At 39.8% G+C, this 27002-nt stretch overlaps 2 protein-coding genes across 2 annotated transcripts; one reads left to right on the top strand and one right to left on the bottom strand. All coding sequences in view use genetic code 11, as the record gives it.

Moving 5' to 3' along the window:
* Positions 1-3283: 3283 nt before the first annotated feature.
* On the bottom strand, positions 3284-8936 carry EGR_01366 (hypothetical protein; the record flags this gene model as incomplete). The annotated part of the gene is made up of 6 exons (XM_024490615.1): positions 3284-3530; positions 4607-4741; positions 5615-5685; positions 6795-7225; positions 7650-8184; positions 8721-8936. The coding sequence occupies 6 exons, from the start codon at positions 8934-8936 to the stop codon at positions 3284-3286; spliced, it is 1635 nt and encodes a 544-aa protein (XP_024354939.1).
* Positions 8937-20838: 11902 nt separating this feature from the next.
* Positions 20839-25418, top strand: EGR_01365 (hypothetical protein; the record flags this gene model as incomplete). Its single annotated transcript, XM_024490614.1, has 6 exons — positions 20839-21100; positions 21558-21679; positions 21999-22065; positions 22099-22124; positions 23663-23763; positions 25334-25418. The coding sequence occupies 6 exons, from the start codon at positions 20839-20841 to the stop codon at positions 25416-25418; spliced, it is 663 nt and encodes a 220-aa protein (XP_024354938.1).
* Positions 25419-27002: the final 1584 nt, after the last annotated feature.

The raw sequence follows: 27002 nt of genomic DNA, 5'->3' as shown, positions 1-27002 counted from the left end.
CATTCGTTCACACAGACGGGAACAAAAGGTACTGGTGCTGCCGCTGTCCTTGTTCAATTGATATGAGAGCGCAGCTTTGGCGGGGCATTGGGAATAGGGTACGCGATGTGTACTAGAGAGCCGTAAATAACGGATTTCATGCACAGCTTAAGCGCTGGGAGCAAGGACAGGGGAAGAAGAGAGGAGGTATAGATACACGTCTTAGAGCGTGCCGCCTGTCTTGTTGGAAGAGTGCACCTTGAGGGGTGTGTAATGACCAGACAGCCAACCTGCTCTCCGGTCTTGCCGCCAATACGTGCGATCTGATTTCACAAATGATCCGCACTCTTCTGGTTGGACAGATCCTCCTTTCAAACCTGCCACCATTTAGACTTAGTGATGCGCCATTAACAAATAGTATCTCAACTGATATATATATATATATATATGAACACATATGTGCATGCATTCCTCCTAGTTGCTTCGTTTATTATTAATAAAGAGACAATGTCAAAATTCCTTTTAAAATGAACGGTAGGCTTAATTAAGTCATCTCAGTAGTACACGATTCTATCACAACTTTGATGAACTTTAGAGCATAATACAGTTCACAGGCAGGAAGAGACAGCTAATTCAGGCCTAAGATGAATCTCTTCACCTTTTTTATTATTATGTATGATAGGAGGACAAACTTTTCAGTGATTCAAAGGTATATTGCTTGAATTAATTAATCATAATTTGTAATACTGTATAAGAACCCTTTCATTCCACAGAGATAGCGAGTCTGGTTATCGATGTCATCGTCCTTTTTAGCCTAACAAACTGCGCTCCAGTCATTTTACATAGATATGCGATTGTGCTGTGCTCCAATATTTATTGTTTTGTCTATAGGGACCCAGGTCAAAATTTGCTTCTCTTGCAGTGATCACGGAGCATTCTGGCGTTGACAGAAATATCGATGGATTTGTAATATCCAGTTTTGGCTTCCATTGCGGTGTTGCAATTATCTTCCTGTTGTAGGTTCTCAAATTTAAATATCCTTGCTTTGAAGATGCATGACTAATCACTTGTTCTGAAAGTTGATTTAATTTTCGACTGTATGCAGAATTTTGCCCCACTTTGTGTTCCAGTCCTAGTTTTCAAATATTATTGCACGTGTAGCAGTCCTCCACTAAGCTTATTATTCTCTTTTAAACGGTAAAATGATTCATCAAATGAAGCTTTACAAACTTGTAATATCTCCTTTCATTTACTACTGTCACTTAAAAAGGGGAAAGAATGCAATACCTCTTTGGTTCTATCTTTGTAAATGACATCACCTTAAAGAATAGGTGTTTCATGCATCAGAATGGCCCTTGAACAATTTGTTCTTCGAAATTGCTATCAATTAATTTGAGGTTGTCAGTGGCTCTGTTGCTGAGGCACCGTTCGGCCCTTAACAACAATGGGGCTCAATAAAATTATTCAACAGTGGACTAAATCGTTATTCTATTTAACGTCAACCTAATTATGGTCCCTAAATATGCTCAAATTTTTCACATCTCATTTCTTTCATTTCATTGCCTAATTCATGAAAGGTGGCATTGCCGGAATGCTAGACTTTAAGGCAGATTGGACTAAGCTCCATACCACTTTCAGAAAGTTGGGATAATATTATTACACACGACTTGCTTAAATCTCTGCAATTAATTCAAACAACATTTTTTTTAAAATTCTAGGATGAGTTTGCGCAGTTTGAGATCCAGTGACATTACCACTTACTTTGAGTCGCACGTCAAGGATGGTCCGACGCCTTTGCTCCAAGTTTCATGCCTCATACTATAACCCTTAATGTTTCCTTTTTAAATAATATTTGACAATTACCATCAAAAGACAACTAAGATATGTTTGCCTACTTCCTTGCTTCATGTCGGCGGGAGTTTAAAAACACGCATCAGACCGTGAGGTGAACCACGAGTTTTGCCGTGTACGTAGTCGCGGTGATTTTGTGCGAAATCAGACCAATAACCGCGTTCTATAATTGGATACCATCACCAGTGCTGGATAATTTTTTAGGAATCTTCTAACTGGAATTCCAACTTCAAAACTTTTATGTGAGAAGAGTCACTTGTGGGCTTCTAGGAGTTAAGGAAATAAATATGAGTATATTACATTTCTCAAAAAATCTGTAACTCAGTCTCAATCACCGAATCACATTAAATCTGGACAAATAAAAACAATTGTAAACTGTCTCAAATTTTCTGTCTTGCTGGATGTTCAGTATCATGCCAAATACGTGGAATCAAAAGTAGGGTGGAGTATGGCACGAGACTTCCATCCTACCTCCTTTTTCTCTCCACCCTCCCACTTCCTCAGCAGGCTCTTCTGCACATTAAGTGCCAGTCCGCTCTCCACCATTTCTTTCATTGGAAATCATATGATGGTATTTCAATGGCTTTAAGGCAAACTTTTCCTTAGCATTGGCGTCCAATGCACCCTCTACGACTGATGCTTATGTGCCCAATGTTCCACAGCGTGTTGATAGAAAGGGATGCATACCTTATGAGTAGCTAGTTGACATTTAATATGCTCCTTGTTCCCTTGAATATCTCGTACCACTTAAAACCTCACTTTCCATTTCTCAGTTTTCAACTTATCATTTAAACATTATTAGATAGTACAATTCGCTTAATAGTATTTTAGATTTTAGTAAGTGACAGAATAAATAACTAGTTACCTACAAAACAAGTGATTACAAGCAAACAGCCTTGCATGTCACCAGGTGGGCTATTGATATGTTTCAGTTAAATTTTTGTCAAACTGAGGAAACGGAGTAGCATCATCTTGCATATACACGGTTCCAATTACCCCCTCTTGATATACGCCTTTAAGCGGATATAACATTAAGGTCGAAATAGCATTTAAGAAACATAAATAATCATGCATTTTTGCTGAGTATCAACTGCTTGAAATTTGGTAGAATTGTAGTGGCAATTGAATCAAAATTTTCGTTTTGATGGCCCTTTTGTTACTTATGTACACATACAAAGAGAACACGAAACAATTAGTCTCTCATCGCGGATAGAGCAAATGTTTGCACGAGAGAGGTGAGTGGATGTGAGTGAGGAAAGCAAAATGCAGCAATGGACATAAGAAGTAAGAGGAGGACACAGTCGGAGGGGACGTTAGCCGTACCAACTCATGGAGAAATAGAGTTAGAGGGCACGCAGTGATGCCAGGGCAGACGACGCGTTACGTGCGATTGTGTATAGATCGAAGTGCTTTCGCAATAAGACAAGAGGCGAAGTTAGTAAAAAAATAGTCTTTACTTGGATAGGAGTGGCCAAAGGGACGAATTCCGCTGACTCTGGAAGTGACCTAACATTGTAAAACGCCGGTAGTTGGCATGGATGCATGTGGGTTCACCCATTTTGGTCATGGTGATGATGGAGAAGAAAGGTCGCTGAGGCATGGAGACATCCCCAAAGAGGAGGATGAGAAGAAAGAGGGCGGTCGAGGAGATGAAGGCTTTTTCGCACAGAAGTGAATTTTGTCTCCTCACATCATCAAGTCTTTACAGGAATGTGTTCGTGCGTTGACCGTACTTTGGGCTACGTGGACGAAAAATCTCCTATTCGTCCATCCGGGCGGGGACAGTGTTTGTGATATAGATGTACCTCATCCATTGGACCGTGATAGCAAGGAGGGAGGATATATGATCCGTTTAATGGTATCGGTAATCTGCGACATAAACCAATTTAATCAAATATTACAAAGCAATTTAAATAGTTTAACAATAAACTGTTTATTACTTATTAGAACCCATTCTTTTATTTTTTACCCCTTCAAAGAATTGTTGGTTATTTTTGGTTATCAAAGAACGCATACCGGGTTAAATGAAAAAAAACCTAAACTTCAAATGGCAGAAACAAATTTGTAAACACCTATCAACGCCCATTAATTGAATCTTTTTAGTTTTGAAGAAAAGCCAAGCCCTACTTTGGTGTTGTGATAAATGCTCATTTTTACCGAAGATGCGATTTAAAAATTGGTGCTCAAAATACGTTTCTTTAAACACGTAACCAAGAGTCACATAAATACAACTACTGTTTTAACACTTTTTCACGCATTTTCAGTGAGAAAATAAAGCAACGTTTTGAAGGTGCCCACTTTAAAGTTACTTTGAAAAGGTACTTTATCCACTGTAAAGTAAATATTTTCATTGACAGACATTTTAAAGGCAGCGCACATATTTTTTGTCACAATTATTTGCAGAGTTAACGTTTAGTCGTTCAATTTACGTCACTTTTATGCATTATACATGTAAACCAAACCGTCTTTCTCGTCGTATTACATAGTGCAAAATTAGAACAACTTTGTCTACGGGAGAATGAGCTAACCCAATCCCAGAAACCCAGACTTTCTGTTTCGGAAACCAGTGTGGTAAATGGATCTCACTCAGTTATGTCCATTTTGTTACGCAGCCAAAGAAATACATAAGGCTACTACTACTTTGGGCCTCTACAAATGAGAAATATGGCAGAATTCTGTCTATGGAATAACTATTGCACCACACAAATAGTGGATATAAGTAGCCCATGTAAATGTGATCTGATTGGTATGGCGGGTCCCATTAGTTTAGACTTACTCTTCATCAGTAAACTTAGCTCTCCCATCCAGCAGTGCCTCACACCTTTCGTCGCTCTCCGCACAGGCGCAGTAGCAGTCATCGTAGGTGTAAATGTTCAATCGCAGCGGCGAAATGCACTTCCGATTTTCACATCTAACACATTAGAAATGTCGACGGTGAGAATGTGAAAGTGAAGTTGATCCACCATTAACACTATTAACTCTGGTGAACCCAGACTGAAAAATGGAATTGCACCAGACATGAAGTACCGCAGCTCAAGGAGTAAGATGCAAAATGATGCCAGCCACACCAGTGAACCAATTGTAGCATAGAGCTGCGCGTTCTCTAAGAGTAAAACTTGTACTGCTTTGGCTGCTGCTGAAGAGCATTCCACACTCATCAACATATTAGACTTGAAGTTAAAACTTCCAGTGTCGAATACCAATAGGGCGTTAGTAATATTGTGCTACACCATGCGTTATAATACTAAGTAAATGCACTGGCAAACTTTGCCAAGCCAATACTGCCGCACTTAAAACATTTTAAAAAGGTACATAGGGGCTATCTAATTTGGGCTTCTCTGTAGAACAGGGCGAAGCCTCGTGGACTGCCATGTTGTGGAAAAGGCAAACCGTCACTTTATTCGAGAGAAGTAGGAGTAATTTCAACATTGTGACGCAGCAAAACTCATTGTAGCACAGTGGTTTAGTCGCAATGCACCTTTTTGGGTAAATAAACAGCAAATCAAAATAGTACCTCACAGACAACCGGCGCTTGAGTAAATTGTTCGATAGCGAATGATGTAAACTTTCCACATTGCCCAAATAATTTTGGAGTAAATTATAGGTATGCCAGACAGATTTCGAGCTTTAAACTTGAAGGCAGCTTAAAATTTATTGTTCTTGATTTCACTATACCCAATATTAGTGGCTTCCGAATTATCTTGTCCTATTCGATATACCAAGCAATTATGTTCAATTGCTCCATTCCGTAAAAAGGGCATTGTTAAAGTAGAAATTGGCTCACCTTCGTTGACATCTACACTTGATGTGCTCCGTCAACGCGACAATTTCGGTTGTGGTCGTCCCTTTGGCAGTCTACATTGACAACAATAACGCCAGTTTTTACTTATTCTTTCATCGAAGTAGGTGTAGGTTATGTATTGCAAAGCATTTTCACAACCGTGTAACAATAAAAAATAATATTTAAGTTAAAACTTTGTATAGTGGCAAAATTTCATCCTACTTTTCAAGACCAAACTGAGCATTATTTTATAGGCTAAGAAGCCCACTCAGCTCATAAAATAAAAGACAGTAACGAAAAAAACCAGGAAAACTTGTTGAATAGCTTAATCCCTTTGTGTTTAACTTTTGATCGATGTTTCAACGGAAAGAGATTGAAATATTATGGTTTTTTCGATTGAGTTTTGATCATGGTTCCAGGTTAGTCACTACAATTGCAATACCTTTCCCCATTCGATTGTTATTCGAATGGTCACCTTTGGGATTTACGAAAGGAGAAAAGGTTCTGTAGAGACAAAATAAATGTCTTGGAATGAAATAAATCAGTGGACAAATATCTGAATATATTACTTTTTATGAAGCAAAGGCATTACCCCATCCAGTTAAATGATAGTTAACTGTCATATATCAGGTACAGGACAAGATAAATTATTCCCTTAGGATGTAAGGGGGATGAAACGAGCACCAGCGACCAAAACATCAGTGATCGCGTTATGACCGCACACTTATAAAGATTCCTATAGTCATGCATTTAAATTGTGGTTGTTGGTGTTGCACTACTCCACATAGTGTCATGGTTATTTTCTGGCTACAGACTTCAATGTTAGTAGCAAATAAAGTTGCTTAAATCTTTTCCCTTTTGGTGACGTTCAGTTCGTAAAGCACTAATTTAAGGGACCTCAGATCCCAAGTCGCAAATAGGGGTTGTGTTAAAGTTGGTACTGAATTTCCTGTCGTACTTACGGTGTTACTGATCATCATAAAGTTGAAGTTAGAGCTTTAAGTATTCTTTACGTAGAAGAGTTCCGGCAACGGGTTTTCATGGAATAGTATTATTTACACCTTAAAAAGCAATGTGTCTCTCGGAAGAAAGTGCTGATAATTAGATGGAATCCAGGCAGAAATAAAACGATACCTGCAGTCTGTGTGAGGAAACAAATACAACAGTTGTCTGGATAACTCACGTTGTACACGACCACTGGGGCAATTTTTAGACGAACCTCCGTCGGAAGGCACACCTCTTCGGGAAGAAAGCAATTGCAGGATCCACTGATATCAAAGTGGCGCAGGTCAGTGACTCGTGGCCTGGCAGATGCATCCATGCGATCCGCTGCTGCGCACAGTGACTTGAGCGCCATTCGAGAGCGTAACCGCGCGGCCTGATTGAACATGGCCTGATAGGAGTTGACCACACTCCCGCCTCCACACGTTGGACTCCACACTGAATTGTCACACCGTCTCACATAGATACCAGGTGGTAAAAAAAGGGTCGAGCGGTCGACACGATCCCTCGGAAAGAGGGATTTTGTACAAAGAGTTCTATTTCTCGGCGTGCAAGCGCTACTTAGGAAGTCATTATAGCTATTGTATGCTTCCCGAAGTTCCTCATCTGAATCTAGAGGAAACAGGAATGGAAGAACAATAGTGGGTTTATTGTCACCACAGCCATAGAACGTAGAATTTGTAACACCAAGGTAATATTCGCTCTCCTTTAATTTTGCTGCTACTTTAAACTTAGTACTGAGTACGGGATTTCGCCTTTTTTGTTTTAATAATGGCAATTCAAGCTGAATGTGGGCAAAAACCTGTGCCTCTGATGTGTTTCTTCCTTGAGTAACATTGGTCAGCCATTGATGGATTTCTTTGTCCAGACAAAAAGACTCTTGGGGACAACTTGGCCAATAAGGGGTGAATTAATAATTTCAATATGCGCTTGATGACTGAACTCCAACCTCGACCGTTTTGAACATGTCAATTAGCCTTTGATTGGTCCGAATTTTTATTCCCTTTTTAAAGCAAGCCTATTTTATAAGACTTACGGTTTTCCGTTTCGTCTTCTGCGTAAGCATCCTCGGTAACGTTTCTGTTGGGCAACGAGTATTCATTCTTTTGTGACGACGTATGAGGTTCCTTCAGTTCTTCTTCTTTACCATGCTCAATTTCGCCAAGACTGCGCTTACTAATGTGCCGTTTCCTCCCTTCAAGTAACCTCTGAGAAATTAGAGGCTCTTCAGAACTTGGAGTGATAAGTAAATGAAGAACAACACCACCACTAGCTTCAGAAAGATCAACATTGTTCTCTGATGAAATTGAATTCCGCTTTGATTTCGAAGATTTTATGTTGGCGCGTAGAAGAATTCGTTTGAATTCTGCAAATGAGGTGGCTTTTCTCAATGCTTGCGCTTCTCTTCGAAGAACAACTTTAGCAAAAAGATCCACCTCTTTGCTATCCTGGCGTTCGCTTTGCTTCCGGCGTCTTGCGTCTTCCCTCTCGGCAGCTTGAAGCCGCTGCATTCGACGATTTTGCCGTAGTGTTTGACGAAACGAATGCCATTGATTAATGATAAAGTAAATCTACAAGGAAGTGGAAGTTTTTTGAAATGTCTCTGCTCATTCAATGTGTGGGTCGTGCTGGCCCCCTTCAGTGCTTACTGTAAAAGTGAGTTGTTTATTTGTTTTTCCCTTCGAATAGGGCACATGTTATAAGTTGCATTGACAACGCAGACTGATGCTTCGTTGATAATTCTTTGTAAAAAAAAACAAACACATATACTACTTTTTCACGTTTACGGAATGGTTGCAAATTTATGTGGTTCGTTACTAGACTGTTAAAGATCGTTGATTTATTTTAGTTTGGCTTTTTTGTAGCTCTCAAACACTTCATTAATAAAGAAAATTATAGAAGCCTTTTCTCAAGAGACTACTGTACACGGCTCTTTTAGATAGGTATTTTCAAAATGCTAAGCAGCAATTTTAATTCCACAATCAAATGGTCTAAAATAACGTCATAGTAATGGAAGTAGTAGCACTTTTTGCAAATGCATTAAACTTGGACTAAGAGAAGGGAATTGGGACTTTCTGCTAAGCGTACATGAGACAGGGTCAATTACCTGCTGTGGATGAATGCTCTGCTTAATGTAGGGATTGATGTAGTCAACGAAAAGTTGCACCTGCCGTGGAGATGGCAATCGAAGAATATCCTGAGCACTAAGGAATTGTCCATCAGGTGTGCTGTTGGGAGCATTGGTTGAGGGTCTTTGGGGCCATTGCTTTAGAGCCTTTTTTCGAAGCAGTCGCGTCGCAGCCGCTGTTGTCGTCGTCGTCATGCCCGTGAGGAAGGCCTGCCCGCCGTTGGTCTGTACACTTGTGGAATGTGGAGAGAACGCGGTGGACCTGAATCCCACGAATTTGTGAGGCGATGTGCCCAATAAGGTGAATGAGGCAATGGAGGAGGAAGTGGTGGAGGAAGAGGAAGAGAGCTCACTATTTTCAACTCTTCGCGAGGAGTGGGGAATATTTTGATCTGGTTGTATTCCGAATGCGTATTTAGAAGATATAGACTGAAAAGAATGAATGGCTGTGTGAGCAGTACTTCGTTGGCAAAGTCATTCTCTCATTTAAAATGTTCGACTTTTGTTTAAATCCCGCGAAGCAGTGTTTAGCAGTATTAAAGAGCTTCCAAGCACGTTGTAGCACAAATTGATGCCTACTTATTATTATCAGTTACTAACTATTATATTCTGCAATTTCTGGATTCTTGCACGAATCTCCAGATCAAAAGAACTTTTTAGCGTCACTACTCACTTCTGTGTGATCTTACACTTTGTATCATCAGTATGCTTCTTTTTGGAAATTATACTAATAAAAGGAATAACTCGTTTATACTTTACTAGGTTGGTGAGTAAAATAGGCAATCATTCTTATTCAGACACAATCTCTTCAAAACCGTGCAAAATAAGTGAGAAACAGAAAAAAACATAAAATTCCATTAGGCGGTTTGCTCATTTTGACTAGTTACAATCATATTTGATTTTCGAAGTGTAAAAGTTATTCCTACAGTTTCCAGACACCGAAATTTTATGGTTGTTTTGGTTTGTTTGTAGGCGCATTTTATGATTTGGCAAACAGGTTGTAGACCGTTAACTTCAATCAGCTTTGGATGATCTATATTTGCATGTCCTGGCAACATGTACCGCTGCATCTATATAAATAGGCAACATCGTGTCCAGACCCATTTCAGAGCAACTATATCACTTTGTGCTGCACGTAGCAGCATACTTAAATAAAAGTGTTAGCTGTGCTCCAACACGATTATTCGTATATGGCATTCAAGGCTGAGAAATCTCAAGTGACCGTTGTTGTTTCTCAAAAATCGACATTTGTCATCTTTGTACTTAGATTTACCATGATACATCAACTTACGGAAGCTCTCTTTTTATAATTTGGGAGATCAAGTTGTGCTCAGTTTTTTGGTGAAGCAATTCTGGTTAGTTCAAGAAAGGAACGTCATTTAATTTAGAGCAGAATTCTTCGAATGACATCACTTAGTAGGGCGTGTACATGAGTTGACAGCCTTTATTTGTACCACCTTCTGTCCTAAAGATTCTGAGCAAAAATGCTTCAGTTCGAGGTACTAGTTTCAATGATCACTCACGGAAATAAAATAATGCAGCGTGAATTTGAGGGTGGATTAGCCTCTCTGTGGGTCCTTCAAAGTATGTTTGAAGCCATTGCATTCTTTAACTTCCATTTCTTACTGAGATCTACTTTTTAAGACTAGCTTTGAATATTTTAGATCTATAGAATTCAAAAAGTAATGTCTATAGGTGTAAATGAATTCACCCCCCTTCATGCGCTCATTCAGCGACACCTTCTTCTGGAATGAAACTCGCGTGCCATGCGATAACACAACCACAATGCCGGTCTCTTGAAGCGGCCACGTTATCTCCTTTACACTCTTGTACTTTCTACCTGTCATTCATTAAGACACCTTCCATGCACGTGTGTGCCAAGGCAATGGGATCGTGGGGGTTCGTATAGCATTTTCCGAAATGTCGCTGCTTAACCTTTTGGAAAAAATGAGAGCTTGCTGGCCTGTTTTTCCTCGCCATGCGGTTGGTAACGTGCTAGTTATTGGTTGTTTTTTATGCATTAACATTATGCCTGATCTAATAACAGCAGAAATCATTTCTTGAATCCTAACGACCAAGGTACTGAAATTTCTAGTGTTCGATGGGTTTCTCGTTGGAATTCGATGAATCTACCGACTTTAGTAATGCTTCATTGAGCATATTTAGGAAACCACAGCTTATTAAACCATAAAAGTTTTTTTTAAATTTACTATTATGACTAAAACCATAGCAAATATCACCATTTGCCTTCTTAGCTGAATACGTCCCCAAAATGTAAACTGTTTTTGTTGTTGGATTCCTTCTAAAGACGCTTTCACCAAACCCTAGCTGTGCAAAAATCACCGTGGCATGCAGATCTGTCGACGGCCAAACATACCCAGTTAATTAACTTATCATTTCGAATGCCAAGACAAACAATTACATATCGATTTATTCTTGGCTTTATTGAATACAAATTTATGAAATACGCGGTAAGCAGACGGAGGTCGATTGATCACTAGGACATTATTCATTACAGTTCGGAAAGTTTACTATCTTCGCATTGAGTCAAAAATATGCAGGTAGAATAAATAAAGACACCGGAGAACAAACTTTATAATGATTTCCTAAATTCAATCAATAAAAACTTTTAAAATATTAAAGTGATTTTTAGCACGGTTAGTCAGCTTCTTGAAAAATTAGTAATGTTGTTTGTTTAAATGAAGTAAGCTGAACAGTCATGCCGCCCTCAAAGTCCCAATTAATAAGTGACTTGCGACAGTGGAAAAAAAGTTGGTTAATCATGAGAAAGTACGACTTACGGGAAAACGCTATATCAGTATGTTAGTGTTGATATTTTCGCGAAATGAGATTTAGACAAAAACGATTGATGGTAGTAAGTTTAAACAACTTTGCTTAAATGTGCAGTGCAGGTCGTATTGTAATTGAATGCGTTGTGGAAACCTTTGTGCCATTTCTTCATGACTGATGATTCTTATGCTTATTGGGTTTGAAGTAGGTCTCAAATACAGGCCGGCTTTATTATGTCGGAGCCTTACTTTCTTCCAAAGTCAACTTACAAGGGCGTTTGCTCTATTCACCAAGTGATGATCAATATTGTTCGCCCATAATCACTGGATAGTTTTCGGACCAAACCTATTTATTATTAAGATCCAGTTTTTTATGCGGCGTGTTTTCATATAAACCTGTAGAAAACAACGGCATGATTTGTTCCCAAGTCATAAAAATACAAAATATGTACCAGGCTTTGCATAAATTGGTGCTTTGTTGTTGAACCACCCAATTTCTGCTTGTGTTTCTGCACTCAAAGCTAAAATAAAGCCTGAAGACTTTTGCCCTTTAACTGCGATTTTGCGTGTGGTTGTTCCCAATCCGAGAGGCGGTATGCAGTGATTCTTCACACAAAATAACACCAAGCGACTTAGTCGTCATCGCCAAGGTAAATCGTGGATTTGAGCCCTTCTAAAGGGTCAGATTATGCTCTGCTATGGAATGGCCAACCCACTTCAAAGTGTACTTAGTAGGGGACTCATAAATCTCACTAATTTGTTTTAATTAATGTCCTTTTTCTGTGAGCGGACTGCAATTCAGTGGATTGTGGCCTGGAGGGTGAAAAGTCGCTGCAGGGTTGACTGTATCCAAACGCTTCCAATGCTACAACCGCACCACCTCCGCCTGACAACCAGCACATCCGGAGAAAATCGCATGTGTTCGCGATTTGGGGCACTTTTTGCAATCACATTGTTGCAATGTCCGCTCTTGCGTGAAGTTGGGTGAAGTCAACGGGCTGAGACGACTCTCGCCTAGCATCGCATTATTAGGCAGATTCATCAAAAATTTTAAACATATCGTCTTCCGTTCCTCACTCCGTAAATTGTCTAAATTGGTCCCTGCAGGCACTCCTAACTGCGAATAGGAAAGTTCGCAGTCGATGGATGACGATTTAGGCCCTAGCAATGTCTTCCCATTTAATTTCTTATTAATATTTGAACGCAGCTGCCATTGACGATCAGATACACATTTTAATTGGGTTGGTAAGACTGTTATGGTGAATGAGGAGCAGCTCCGAACTAGCAATCGCCACTATGTTGTTGACTCACTTGCCAGAGGGAGGTCAAACTGACCAGAAAGTGGGCGTTCTCTCATACGTTGTCTGAAGCTATTCCACTGCTTAGAACAGAAGGCCTCATCCACTGGAAGTGGTGTTGACTCAATTGTTTCTTAGCGTTTTCAAGAGATTCAATCCTTAGAAAATTGAGCTGGCCTACGCTGAATCTCTTATCTGCAGTTCTATCAAAGTCCATACCTACTCACAGTCTAAAAGAATTTTATTTGGTATTTACTCGATCTCATTGAGGATTGTTCTCTGTTTTACATTGTCGAAGTGCGTTGTTTATTATGCAAATTTTGGTCATCAAAAGTATATAATGAGGTTTTTTTGATTTCTGTACCCCTTGAAATAGCAGTATCTTACACAATTTTTCGCATGGTAAAGTAATGTTAAAGTCCAGCTTAAAAAATTAGCATTCAATACATATACTTGTAAATCTATTATTCTCTCCATTAATCGCCATTAAAAGTTTGAGAACGTACAAGCAATTGCAGAAGTGGAATGGTGGCAGTAATTTACGCATTTTGTATTTGCATGTAAGGTTATGCTGTCCAATTAGTCAAAAAAAAGCATTGAGCCACCCAACGCATTGCAATATTTGTACTTTCGTTAAATTAAGAACTTCATGCATAAAAAGAATTGCTGGCTTGATAATTATGACAGAAGAAAATAACGCATCATAGTTTGTCATACTCCATTTCATTACTTTGTTATTTTAATGAGTAATTTTCCATTTCTACTCATTTATTCACCAATCTCACCGGTGTAAGCCGCCTTTTTTCATTTAAATGTCTTTTTGTATAGGGCAAGTTTAAAGTCCTCAAATACACTTTAAGAAAGGTGATGGGTGTAATTTTCATTTCCTCTCAATTCATGTCGACCTATTATTTAAATAACGGAAGCTGAGGATAAATTGTAGTTATAGTGGTATAAATTAAGTTCTGATGGTAGCATTGAATAATGAGGGCTTACTTTTTAAATGCACTCCCTTCGAAGATGAAAAAGTATTACATCCGAATTTTCTCTACAATTTTTTTAAAGTTTGTCAAGGAAGATAGCTGTTTTCTTCGTCACTGTAAGAAACTGAACTATTTCACCAAACCCGTGCGGAATATTTACATAAATTCTTGCATAAAACTGGGAGCAAAATATCTTTCCATGCCATTCATTCAACTGAACTTGAGATGAGGTTGTCTCATTGCCATCTCCTAACAGCGTAGAAAGCATAAAGCGCAGTAAACTTCACTTGATTATTTACCAAAAGGGCATAAAGCAAATCATTTTAACTTGACATGAGACGAGTGTCATTTGGCATCACATGACATTACTTTTACAATATGCAACTGTTGTCATATGCTTTAACCATCCACAGCCACCTATTAACTCATGTACCCTTGATTGCCATGCAAAGGGGCTGAATGTATGCATAAACAAATGCTTAATCATGGAAGATGTGCCAAGAAAATACAGTGCTCCTTATTCATTTTTTGTGGGAAAGCCTCCATGGTATTGGCTGAAAAGTGGTCTAAGCGCTCTTTCATGGACTAGATGGTTGGCAGTAGTTGAAATCGAAACCAATGTGATTTGGTTTACAAAGTCCTATTTTACTAGGAAATTAAAAATTGACATAAAAACTATTAAGTCATTTCAGATATGTCTCAAATTTGCAATCAAATATAATCGTAACTATGGTTGAAGGCAAGTGACGGTGCCGTGTTAGCAGCGTTGTAAACTCTTTCAATATGCACGATACTCCTATATTTTTAGCATTTAACCCTAAGTGAAAGTCAGTTCACATGTGAAAGCCGAGGTCTGCGTTAACTTGAGCTACAATAACACATTTCAAACTGTGGTGGAAAGAGACTCTACCCACATCAAATTCTGAGCATAGAAATTTACTTGCTTCAAGGTTGTGAATTTTATATAACGACTGGTGGGTGCTTCCCCTTAGCCCCTGTCAAATAAATTGCTTGTAATAAATAGCATTGCATGTAGAATTCTGTCTTAGTGAGGTTCTCCAGAGACTGCCTGACTGCATGTCATGACTACCCTCAAAAAACTTCTATCATCCGAGTTGCCAATAGAGCATAGCAATTATCCACCTATAAGGAGCACTGAAATAAAGCGAGATAGGCCACTTAAAAGACCCATTTCAATGACTACTTTACCAGTTTTAAATTAACTTTCGACCTGCTTTATCTTCCCAATTTGCATTTTACGCAATCAATCAACGGCCTTGGCCAAATTTACAATCACTTATAACACGAGTAAGAATAAATGCATATTAGTTTGGAGCATAATTGGACGGAACAGAATAGTCAACTGGATTTGCCTTACGCTACAACACACAAGCTATGGCTAGAATGACCTTTTAAAACTTTGAATATCACCTTAGTCACATTTTGCGCCAATTGCACAAGGGAATGTAAAATATCAGTGGCAAGCAAATAAGAGGACACACCTGAGCCGAACGCTTGCCTTCCAGTCTGGCATTAAGGGGTGGTGAATTTTGAAGAAGGAGCGTATTTACAGAGGATAAGGAGGCGTTTTTCGTAGTCGGTGAATGGACGGAGTCTCGTGTGACGAGGCTCCCAATCCCTCTGTGAGGCTGCTGTAGAAGCAATAGGCAAAACCACAAGACGAAATGCCCCCCATAAATTGACCAGGAGTAGTGAATAACGGGCTGAGAAGGAGTTGGCGACGGCGCCCAGTTGGATTGCTTGGATGCAGATCGGTCTGAGGAGGTATTGCAGGGATGGTGTTTGAGGCATGAATGGAGCCGACGGTTATGCTGATGCTGGTTTGCACGATCATTTATCAGCACCTCCTCCACTGGGCTCCATTTTCGGCGTCTTCGAAACATTGTGTAGATCGGCTAATTTATGATTGTTTCCCAAAGATAAAACTATTCCATACCGAATTGGGAATGACTAGACCAGTTTAGAAACTCAGAGACATGTGTGTAGAAGTGTAAGTGTGCGGCCGTGCGCGTGTGTTGTGTAATAGGAGTGTGTTGACCAAGTGACGGAAACCGTCTTAAACAAGAGGGAAGAGGTGTATGCGTAGGGACGATATACGGACAGGTTCGGTGGGAGTGTGCATGCCAGCACCTGTCCGTCTATCTACTCTCAGGCAAGCACGCATCGCAAGCACACATACACACACACACGCACCGCAACCGCGATCGCGACCGCAACCGCACGCGCTCTCAGGAGCGAGAGGCTGAGCCAGCGCGCGAGCTCTGGATCAAATGCGTGGGCGTTCCATCTAGCGAGCGAACCACAAATCTAGCAGGCTCTTTTTCGTCTCGATTCATCAACCCCACTTGCAAACCGAATCTGCCTACCTCCAAATTGTTTAATAATAGTCTGGAGAATAATCTTCTAGCATAGATTCATCTTTTAAGACAAAAAAAACTTCTTTTGAAGTGGACTTTCGATACACACACAACCCAACCCATTTCCATGTAGTATAATCTTTGTCTCCTGAACTTGGTGATGTGAATGACTAATATTAATGGGCGTAAAATCACCCAGAGTGGAGTAAAGGATTCGTTTCGTCTTAGCCTCTTGAGCCAGCAAACTTTTCTTGCACTACTCCGCATATTTTTTGAGAACGTTTCTCGTCAAAGCAATGCAATATATTACATTTTGCCAAACTTTCACTTTTCCACTTACATTTAAACATTTATTGGGTAAGCAACTAAATTGCTACTTAAAACTTCAGTCGTGCACGTGATAGACTACTTTGCGCCATTACAGGGTCATAGAGTTTGATACATGTTGCGGAATGCCAAGGTCTTCGGCTGCGAATCAGCACAAATAAGTGGAATCATGCATGCTCCTTCATTTGTTCAACCATAATTTTACGTTTACTGTATAAATAGTGTGGAAAACCTTATTTAAGTCTTTAGAATGGTATAATTATACAGTCGTATGACTCAAAAGGCACGAGTAGTATGAAAAGGTGACAAACGAAAAGACACTTTAGTAGACTCCGTGCTAGGAATCAGTGACAAAGCTGTGACCTAATAGTAACAAATACTTTGCTTGTTTATTTCATGCAAATATGAAATGCTTGTCAAGTAAGTGTATGGGACTCTTAATAGACTCATATTAAGTTGCCACTTTTATGTAGAAGTATCAGTGCATGCGTTTCAAAACCCATCAAAAGCCTTACTTTATTCATTTGCAACTCCAAGAGTGGAGCCTCGAAGAGTTCATTTGACGGCACAGTTATGGTCTCCTCAATATTTGCGGGAGTCAACATGTTACAAAATATGTCAATTTTTTTATTCCAGATAAGAACGACGGTATAGTAGGGAAGCGCTTTTGGCAAGATACAACAGTCTTACTGGCTGTTTAAAATTGCTCTCAATCTTACCTTATCATGACAATTAAGTGGTCCAATAATCATTGGCAATTTATGCCAGAGCTTGGCGGTTGAATACACCCTTGGTAAATACCAGCCGCCGTGAAGTGCTTCATTTTACGCACAACTTGTTCGTTAAATTGCCCTTGGTACTAGTTGAAGGACGTGTTCTTGTCACGACCTATTGGAAAATTCATTTCATGCCATCCAGTATCAGCGATTGACTGCGTAAGGTGCACCCTTATGTATTTAAAATAAATATACTAAAATACCTATCAGGAAAGAGGGAATTCCCTTATCAGAAAAGATCCCTAAAATGTGGCTGGATTTTGATCTACAAAATTTTCCTAATAAAGCGTTTAGTGTCATTTTAGCCTAACACTGCGTTTCTTGATACATGCCTCAAATAAGTCACAAAGGGGTACTTCCAGAGCACCTACACACAGGAGGAGAAACCAAGACATTCTTTACGTCCCGAGCTAAACTAGTTTTGCAAAAGGAGAACAGAGCAAGGGCGAGTAAATGTGGGAAAGAAAAATTTCTATGCATGGTTTTTCAGCGAAACCGGCAAAATAAACGTCAAGTTCTGGACTGTTTTTTTAGATCCTTCCCCGGAGGAAATATCGCTACCGGAGGAGGATTTTCCTTCATGCCACTAGCATGCACCCATTTGGGAGAGGCGGCTGCGCGCTTTTTGCATGTGTGTGGCCCACAAATCAGGCAGGTCCAGCGGGGGCGCCTTTTTGCTGGATTTGCGCCAATTTCCCGCTCGCTCTGGCTCTCCCTCCTGGATAACGCACACTCGCGTCCGTTCGTGTGGGAGATAAACGCAGGAGCAAAAGTTTGCCAAAACCTCGTATGGGTGCGTGAAACAGTCAGACTTCTACGTTTGTCATGATTAATGCCCCACATCTTGTGTGTGTGTGTGTGTGTTAGTGTATACGTGCTTTCGGAAACGCCATTCACCCTTGCTGATATCCATAATTATCCAGAAGGTCTGTTTCTTGCCTTTACCAAACATTGCAGCATATATGTCCACTTCTATTCAAAGACCGACGTTTTTATATGGGGATAAATAAGGCATTACGCATGGAAAACCACTGGGTGCTCTAGAACCCCTGATGATTTTAAATAAAGTGGTCTAAATAGAAAGTTTGTATAATGTGTGGAAATGAAGCAATGAAATTAATTAAACCATCGAGTAGTGATATTTGGATGGGATTTCTTTAAGTAAAGATATTTACTCTGTTGAAAACCAAGGAGTGGCTTAGTCTTCATCTCCCAAATATTCGAACCTTTCGCGCACTCTGCATTTCTCCGGCTTCTTCGCTGTCTCAAATTTGAAAGTGAGGTTTTGAATATCGCCTAGCGAACAAAAGCTTACACGTGAGGTCTAAGTAGTCGAAGACAAATGTTGCACGCAATCTTTGTTGCCTTAATGCAAATGTGGTGCAAGCAAATAATAACAGCATTCTCCAAAAAGTACTCCAATGCTGTAAAAAGAGGTGTTCCTTTAGATGCGAAGATCTATACTCCTCAGAATCTTGAGTCGCATATGTAGTGTGCTTTCCTTAACTCAGTCTTTTTTGCCCGTGATTCGTCTGATCAACAAATGTTGAAGGGTTGGAAAAATCAAAATATCTCTTGACAGAATGGATTCCGGTTCTTCCTACTGGTGCGTTTAACAATGTCAAAAGATATTGCATACTTGAAACTTTATTGACTTCTTTAATATCCAACCATTTTTAAAATAAATCCAGTTTCCTTTGACTGGGCATTAGAAGAGTACAACAATGGTACGGAACTTTAAACGTGCGTTGGATAATAGCAGTTTATACCGGTGACGGGCGAAGCGATGACAGCTAATGTTGCAGCATTCGTTTTGTTTCAGGCGTGAGTGAGTAATGATCCATTTCAGGCCACTGAATGAAAATATTTTTTCGCTACTTTGTGCAAGCAAAAAGCTGTAATTAAAATTAGGCAGTCTCCTGATAAATATTTTATGCAGTTGCCTTGTTTATTACTCCTAACCAACACATTGAGACAAGGTTTTTAATAAATACGCAACCTTTCTAAATAATCGTAAGGTACAAAGTAAAATTATCTCGAACATTAATAATTCGATAACCTTTGTTTAATAAACCCTGGGAATATTAGAATTTGCTGGGATATGTTTAGGATTAGAACCGTGGATTAATAGGAAACAGATGAGTATAATCTTGCTGACTTAATGCAAATCCACGTTTTATGCTGAAAACCATAAAAGTTTGTAAATGAATGACCAAGGCGTTTTAACGGGGATAAGAAAGAGATCGAGCTACTGCTAATTACAAAGGTAACAGTTCATAGGAAAGGATGTGGTAGATATCGAACCTAGGTTTGTACACTGCAAGCTGCTAAAGAGGATATCCTGGCCATTTAGTCAGATCAAGATGGCAATCTATGTGAGGAATTTAAGCTGTCATATATGAAAATGAAAAAGGGCTATCGGTGACGTCTAGTTAAATCAAATGTTTGGCAGCCAAATGCGTGGTATTGCCCTCCATTTACCTACAGTTTCTTTGCATACACTACTTTCTCTTGCATTGACACAGAGTTGGTTTTTCATTTTAAAAATAATAGAAAAAGTCGTATTTCTTTATTTAACATTTCTGGCTGGATAGCGATTATAAATCATCTAAAAATCCGTTCGTGCAAAGCGCCGGTGGTAGTTAGATGACATTTTCTTGCCACTTCTTGTCCAGTTTGTGGTATCGGCGACTTGGCATACATGATTAGGGGATGTGTTGGGTGACTGGACAAAAGAGCAATGAGCATATATTTCTTTTTCCATTAAAACATGGCTCGCTAATAATGAAGTAGATCAAATATATGCAAACTTTCACACAATCTTCTTCGTTTCTTGTAGTTGGGTCAAACCTGCTTCTTAATGCTTTGTTCAAAATGTTTATGCATTTTGGAACACTTTTTATAATAGTGGAAACAAATAATTGGGAACCGTTCTAACAACTGCTCATTACACTAGGCTTGGTTTCATACTTACATGAGCTTTTGCATACTGAATGCAGAAAACGGGTGCAAATTTCAGATGGAAGGGGAAATTTGTGCTAGTCTTGTTATTCCAAAATTAGACTATCTTATTCACTTTCACTTTTAAGTTGACAAACTAAAATTAGGAGAGCCTTCAGACTCAGCAAAAGTGCAAGGGTCTGCCTTAGCTCCTTCACTCTTCAAAGTATTTCCCAAGTTCGTGACCCCAACGCCTTGCAGGTATGAAGTTATTCAAACCATTTAAATAATTATCGTAAAACAGTGTGTTAAGGTTTTTAGCTCGTCATATACGGATCTCAAGCTAATTATCAAACTGATTGATATGAATGTACATAAATATAACACAATGTTTAACACATTTACGGTCTGTGCATTAAGTGAGCACGTTTCCTGACAAGTCATTTTTGTTTAAGAGACGTTCATGTTGAATTGACATAAGTGTGCTCTCCAACAGAACAGAGTGTGGATTATGCCGATCTACCACTGTTCTGCAAATTTAGAGCCCCTTCATTTTGCGGTGCAGAGGTAGGTGGCTTAATTAATTCTTTGGGGGAATTATCCACGATGCCTTTTCAGTTTTATGAACCAATATTTTCTGCTCATTTCTTGATGAAATTCATTCAAACTCCTTCGGGGGTTTGGTTTATGATAGCAGCGAAAATTAACATCTTGAAGGGTGTGCCCACTAGGAAGAAGACTTCTTTTAATACCTCTTTTATATTTATGCGTATAAAGTTGCAAATTAAATTATATTTAATAAGATTTATTTGTGATTTTCTCCCTAATGACTTATTTATGACATTTCTTATCGGGATGACTGGATACTGTAATTTCCAGTCTTAATCGTAGTGACGATGCGCCTGGCGATGGTCTGTTGATTTTATCGCCTTTCTGCACTCACCTACTTCTTTTTAAGAAAACAGGAAATCAAAATTTTAGCCTCTTTCTAAGCATATTTCATTATCATTGATGATAGTCTTTGAATGGATTTTTACAGCCATCCGAACTGTAAAAGTTGCTGTTGGCTAAACCCAGTTAGACAACTTGGAATTAAAATTGCCAGCATAATGTACTATTTTGGTTTGGGTACTTCCAGTCTGAACCTTATGCTGACAATTTGAATGCACATTTATTTAGGCATTACTCCCTTCCTAAAGTTTAACATTAATTCCACCCAAAGGAATGTCGACATTAATCTCCGCTGTGCACAAATAGATAGGGTGGATGTTGTACCCCATTTAATTACTCTTATTAAACTTAAAATAAATTAAATCTAAATTTAGATTCAACTTATTTAATTACTGTTCCTGAATTAGAGCTTTCAGGATATTGGGCAGCCAAGTTATCTAATCTGAGAAACCGTGCAAGCAAAAATGCTGTAGATTTATACGGTTTCGTCGGTAAAGTACCATGCATTGTTGTCATTATTTTCACTTACTAACTTAATATTGCTATAATAACTTGGTAGGCTAAAGCTAGGCAGAATAAATACACGACAAAACTACAAACCATGGAGCTGAGGTAATTGCGCGCCGCGCATTGGAGGCATGCATAACCTAGGTGAAAAATTCGTGAAAGCCATTACAGAACAGCTAAAAATGGAGCATCTCTTTATCTTTTCGCTCATTTTTTCAAATTTTTGACTCCTCTAATAAGCGGACACTTTGCTTTAGTTTATATTTGACGGATTTTCCTTAACACATTTACAGTCATTGTTCTAAAAGGCTTTCTTAAAACAAAAGGCAGTTAGTAATCTTTGCTTCAAAATACATTTTGATTTTCGTGACCCAAGTAAGCAGGTTATCTGTGGAGTTGATTTTGTAGGCTCTGCCTGTGGAATGTTGAATTTTGTAAATCCACTTTACAAGTCCTAAAATAGTCAGGAATAATTTGAAACAGTATATCGCAATAAGTGCGTAATGAGCGTGGTCCCTGCTACACGGAGAACCTAACTAAAATAATCCCTATTTAGGTCGTTTGGACGATTTTGCGATACTGACAACAGGACGACAATCTGCTAGACCTGCGTAGAATATCGTAGCTAGGATGAAAGAGCCCGGGATGATCGGAGGTTGCATGCCGTCGAGATGTCAACTGCATGCTGCAATGCAGCTTCGTCCGCTTTCTCAACATCTTACTACAGAGTTCCTTTTGTCAAACCCTACGTGGGTACAAATGTGGGTGAAAGCTCGGAGCGAAGGTGAGTGGTCCGCCTGTCTAGATGGTGCTGGATTTTGACCTCATTGCTTGCTGAAGCGCAGCGGTAACAACAAAAGGTATGCCATTCAATCCGACTTTCGGGACATAATGTGTGCGTGGATGGGTGAGTGGGTAAGTAGGCGGGCGAATGGGAGGGGTGCGTGTGTTCCTCTTTTACGTAAAATTTTTATTTTCCCGTCCCTATTTATGGTTTGCAATTCGAGGCAAATAGCAAACAATAAAGTTTGTCGCTCCAACCAGAATGTAGTCCTCAGTTTGACTGGAAAACACTACTATTGCTGCTAAGTGATCCGTCTGATTAGCGATGTACGAGAGCCGACGAACGAATTCTATTTGGTCCAAATACGTCAAACCAAAAATTAGTACTATCCCCGGTGTCGAAGAAACCTCAGTTCTACTTGCCATGTTTGGTGGTGCAGCATATGTACCAGTGGTCAGTCACCATCTTTTATATGAAAACCAATGTGTGTTTTCCGCTCATGGCTTGTTTTCCCCTGCATTGTCATCAGAGTTTGTAAACAGATGATCCCTCCTCGTCAATAATGGTTCAGCATTGGCATAGCTTTTTCGTCAGACAGTGACACTTTATAGCCAATGGAAGGGATTTATGCGTATTAAGATACGTTCCTTCCCTTTAAACACAAATCTTCGCAAACCATCAATCTATCTATAAGAGATAAGCTCTGCTTCACTCAAACCTCAGTTACGAAAACGGACAATCTTTTAGTTAATGTGTAGTGTGGAAATGTACTTTGTTTTTGCTTTGTTGAAGGTCATGTCATTTTCCAGTGCTTTGTGTCGCAATAGGGTAAATAATACGTTCACATGAAATGCTCGGATAGGATTTGTCTTTATTAACATAAGCAACTCATTTAACGGCTCAGTTTATAATTCAGTAAATTGTTTGGTGCCCGTGAAATTCTCCATCTCAAATAAAATTTGTGATATGTACCTGCAAGTCTTTTTAATGTTAAACCTTCGGTCATCATAATTGGAGCGTCCGGGTCTTCCAAAGGAGCTGGGGCTACCAGCATGCTCCGCAAGCCATGTCGCCGAGCGGAAGTACAAACCCCGGAAACTTGATTGCCCGCGTGGTCAAAGGTAGAGCTAAACAAACTATCGAAACCTTGCAATCGTGTTTCCATATTTGCTTAGCAAATTTCTTTAGACGACGATGGATAAAATTTCGTACACTATGTTAATCCTATGTTTCATACCATGTAAAGAAAGTCACCGGTATTTTTCTAGTTATCAAAGTGGAAAATCAAAGTATTTAGCATATTTGCAACACCATAAATGGAAAGTAGCATAGTAGCCACAATTATTTGACTTCAATTAGCCATGGTTTATTTCCAGCTCGACCTCACCCATCATAACCCTTGCTTAACTTGAAATATCTAGACCTTTTGGCGGTAGACAAAAGTAATGCACTTATAAGACGACGTAGCTTTGTAAATCAAGTTTTTGCATTAAAATGAGCTTTCAGACTTTGAATAGGGGTACAGATAAATTACCATTTTTTAAAGAAATAAATGTACTTCAGTCTTTAATATAATCGTGTTTCACTAATCTCCATCTTTTTCAGCCACTAGTCTCCATCTATTCTCGCATCTCAAGCAAATGGGACCCGCTTGAAAGGGCATGTGTGTTCTCTCCAACTTTTGTGATATTATTAATCGCAGCAAACTCCAGTGATGTTACAATACGAATGAATGTACAGATTCCGCGTGAGTAAAGAAGGGCTAATACCGACGAGAAAGCTAACGCCAAACTTCACGCGAAATTCATTAGAACTATCTGCAATCATTCAATGTGAATAGGTAAACCTAAAATTCATGCTCGCTTTCCATACAGAGTTCATTAAATTCCACTTCCTGATATTTTCTCTGACTAGTGATGAGATTGATTAAACCGAACCATAACGCCTCAGAAGGAATAACCACTGGAAAGGCTTGGACTCCGAAACGCATGAGCTATTGCTCTCCTGGCCTTAGAGGTTGCCTACACAGAAGGGTGAAGCTTCTGGCCGTCGTGAGATAGTGGTAGCTCAGTCGGCGGCGTCTGGCAAACCTTAGACACATGACTCAACCTCTTGGCAAGCCAAGCGACGGCAGTGGCGGCAGCGCCGCACATGCCAATGACTCACCGTCGGAGGTGGGGTGCGTGGGGTAAGAGAGGGTTGAGGGGTGAGAAAGCGAGGCCGCCGTAGTTTTTGTCCCAAATCAGGGAGTCCCTTCGTCGCCTGTAGACTTGACTGCGTACGCACACAGAGGAGCAGCACGGGAAGAGTAGAAGAACGGATAAACTACTGTCTTTGCGGGCCCATTTGCCGCTTTATAAGTCACCCAAAGTAGGTGTTTTTTGACCCATGATGACACATGCGCTCGCGTGCAGCCAGGTGCGTGAACCCACAAGTCTCTCCCATCGGTGCGCAGGCGGATGATTTCGTGCTCACGTCAAGCAGACAAATTGTCACACCAACCTTAATTCGTGTGGCCGAATTAAAGCGACCTGGGGCTGTGCGGTATGCTTTACCTGCCAAATGCAGTAATTGGATGTGAACATAGCCACCTTTCAATTAGGCCGTTCAGCAGACCTTAGGCGCATTTACTTCCCTACCTCTAGAATTTTTCGATGAATATCCTCATTCTAGTTGGCAATCCATTAAAGTATAAAACCATCACATGAACAAGAGCGTTGACGCCAACACCGCAGACACAACACGATCGCAATTCAGGAAAGCCAGTGCCTCCACCCCAAAGTGCTTTTATGGTGATTCTGGATAATTTGACCATTAGTGGTGCCATTAGGTGATCCTTTATCAGTTCTTTTCAGTTAGATCGTATTCACTGTTAATTTTAAAATTATTTGTGCTTACTTCAGAGATGGTTTTTAGCATATTTGAAATTCCTTGTGATTCTTGATGGCAAATGGTATTGTGTCAACATGGTATCACGTGAATCGTTTAAAGCGCTGCAGAGACTTTGTGGAAGCCTTTTGTTCGAAATTTAGCAACATCTCGCCACTATTTTCTGCCTGTGAGCTGAACTAGTAGTTCTGTTACCCATATATTTTATGGCACAAAACGCTGCTTTTAAACGATAACGTGCAGGTTATTTGTTGTAAGTTCAACTTTGCCCATTTCTGGGGTACATGCAAATGTGATTTAAACAGCTTCTAAAGGCGGATAGAAATTATCCGCCATATCGTCAAGCTGAACTGCAATTCTAGCCACACCGAGGTTGGAGTCAACATTTACACCCCTATTCATAACCACACTCAACCTGTCTCTTAAGCTGTTGCCCTGCTAAAATACCTTCTTTTAATCAATGTATTATGAGGCAAATTTTGCCAAAAAAAAGCTATGCAAAAGTTTTCATGAGTTGGTTCACTTCAAACCCATAAATTGTAAATATCTTACAATGCAGTCACATCTTGCCTACATCCCTCATAAAGTTTTATGTACATAAATTAATTTCTTAAAATCTCCCCAAAATGTATGGGGTTTCTTTATGATGTAGGCTATTTTTGGTTTCGTCCATTTCCTATGAACTGCACTTCTATGCAGTTCATGGATGCACCATTGCTGACTGTGGATAGCGTTAAAATGAAGAATGTGGTACGCAACTACTCCCCAATAAAGTGCTGCCGCTCCTCAGCCAATGTTACTTCTGTTTTGTGGTTATGCAAACGCCTAGCCATTTCCCATAAATTACTCTACGCATTAAAAACAACAGTGAAAGCCACGCAAGGCTTTAAACATTAGTTGGGATATGTTTGAAGTGAGGTTGGCAAAATATGCCGCAAACCGTATACATAATTCATATTAAAGCGCTATTTAGTGTAACAGAAAGACGCTATGCATTGGTTTAATTGAACGGATTTAAAATAAAGTAGAGTTTTAAATCACAAACTCCATGCATGTATAATACATCGTTAGTAATATGCTGATTTGATAGTCTTCCACTTTGCGTCTAGTTGCACGGGCTCTTCAGTCTCCGCAGGCTGTACTTCCGCTATCCAGCGTGGTCCTCCATCCAGGCCTATAGCGTCCCAGCCCTTTCTTATGCTAATAATGAGGCTTCCTCCATATCGCTATGGTTGAGACTTTTGGAAAGATTTAGGGACCTATAGTTGTAGCATCTACAAACGAACCCTGTTCAAGAGGCCAACTACCCTTTGTTCTATGGCCCACAAACAAACCTTAACGTCGCAGGGAGGAGGGGTCTGCTGCGAATGGCCAACATGTGAAAACTGACCTTGGCAATCATCCCAATCTCATGTTCTTCAAGACGGCTATTGGTAGCAGAGGCGAAATTGGAGTTTTACGGTTCTAAAAACCTAACAATCGCGCTGCCTACGGCATTTCTGCAGAGGTGTTAACTGCGCTAACAAACGACACCTCTTATAGGTCCCGACCAGCTGAGTGGAACCAAGACAGACAGCCAAGAAGCGCTAAAATGAGAAAATAAACGGTAAGGAAAAACAGAATTAATGTAAAACTACTT

The sequence above is a fragment of the Echinococcus granulosus genome (genome assembly GCF_000524195.1).
Source record: "Echinococcus granulosus chromosome Unknown EG_S00005, whole genome shotgun sequence".
NCBI lineage: Eukaryota > Metazoa > Platyhelminthes > Cestoda > Cyclophyllidea > Taeniidae > Echinococcus > Echinococcus granulosus.
Note: the sequence above shows the minus strand (reverse complement) of the source record. Positions and strands in the feature narration are given on the sequence as shown.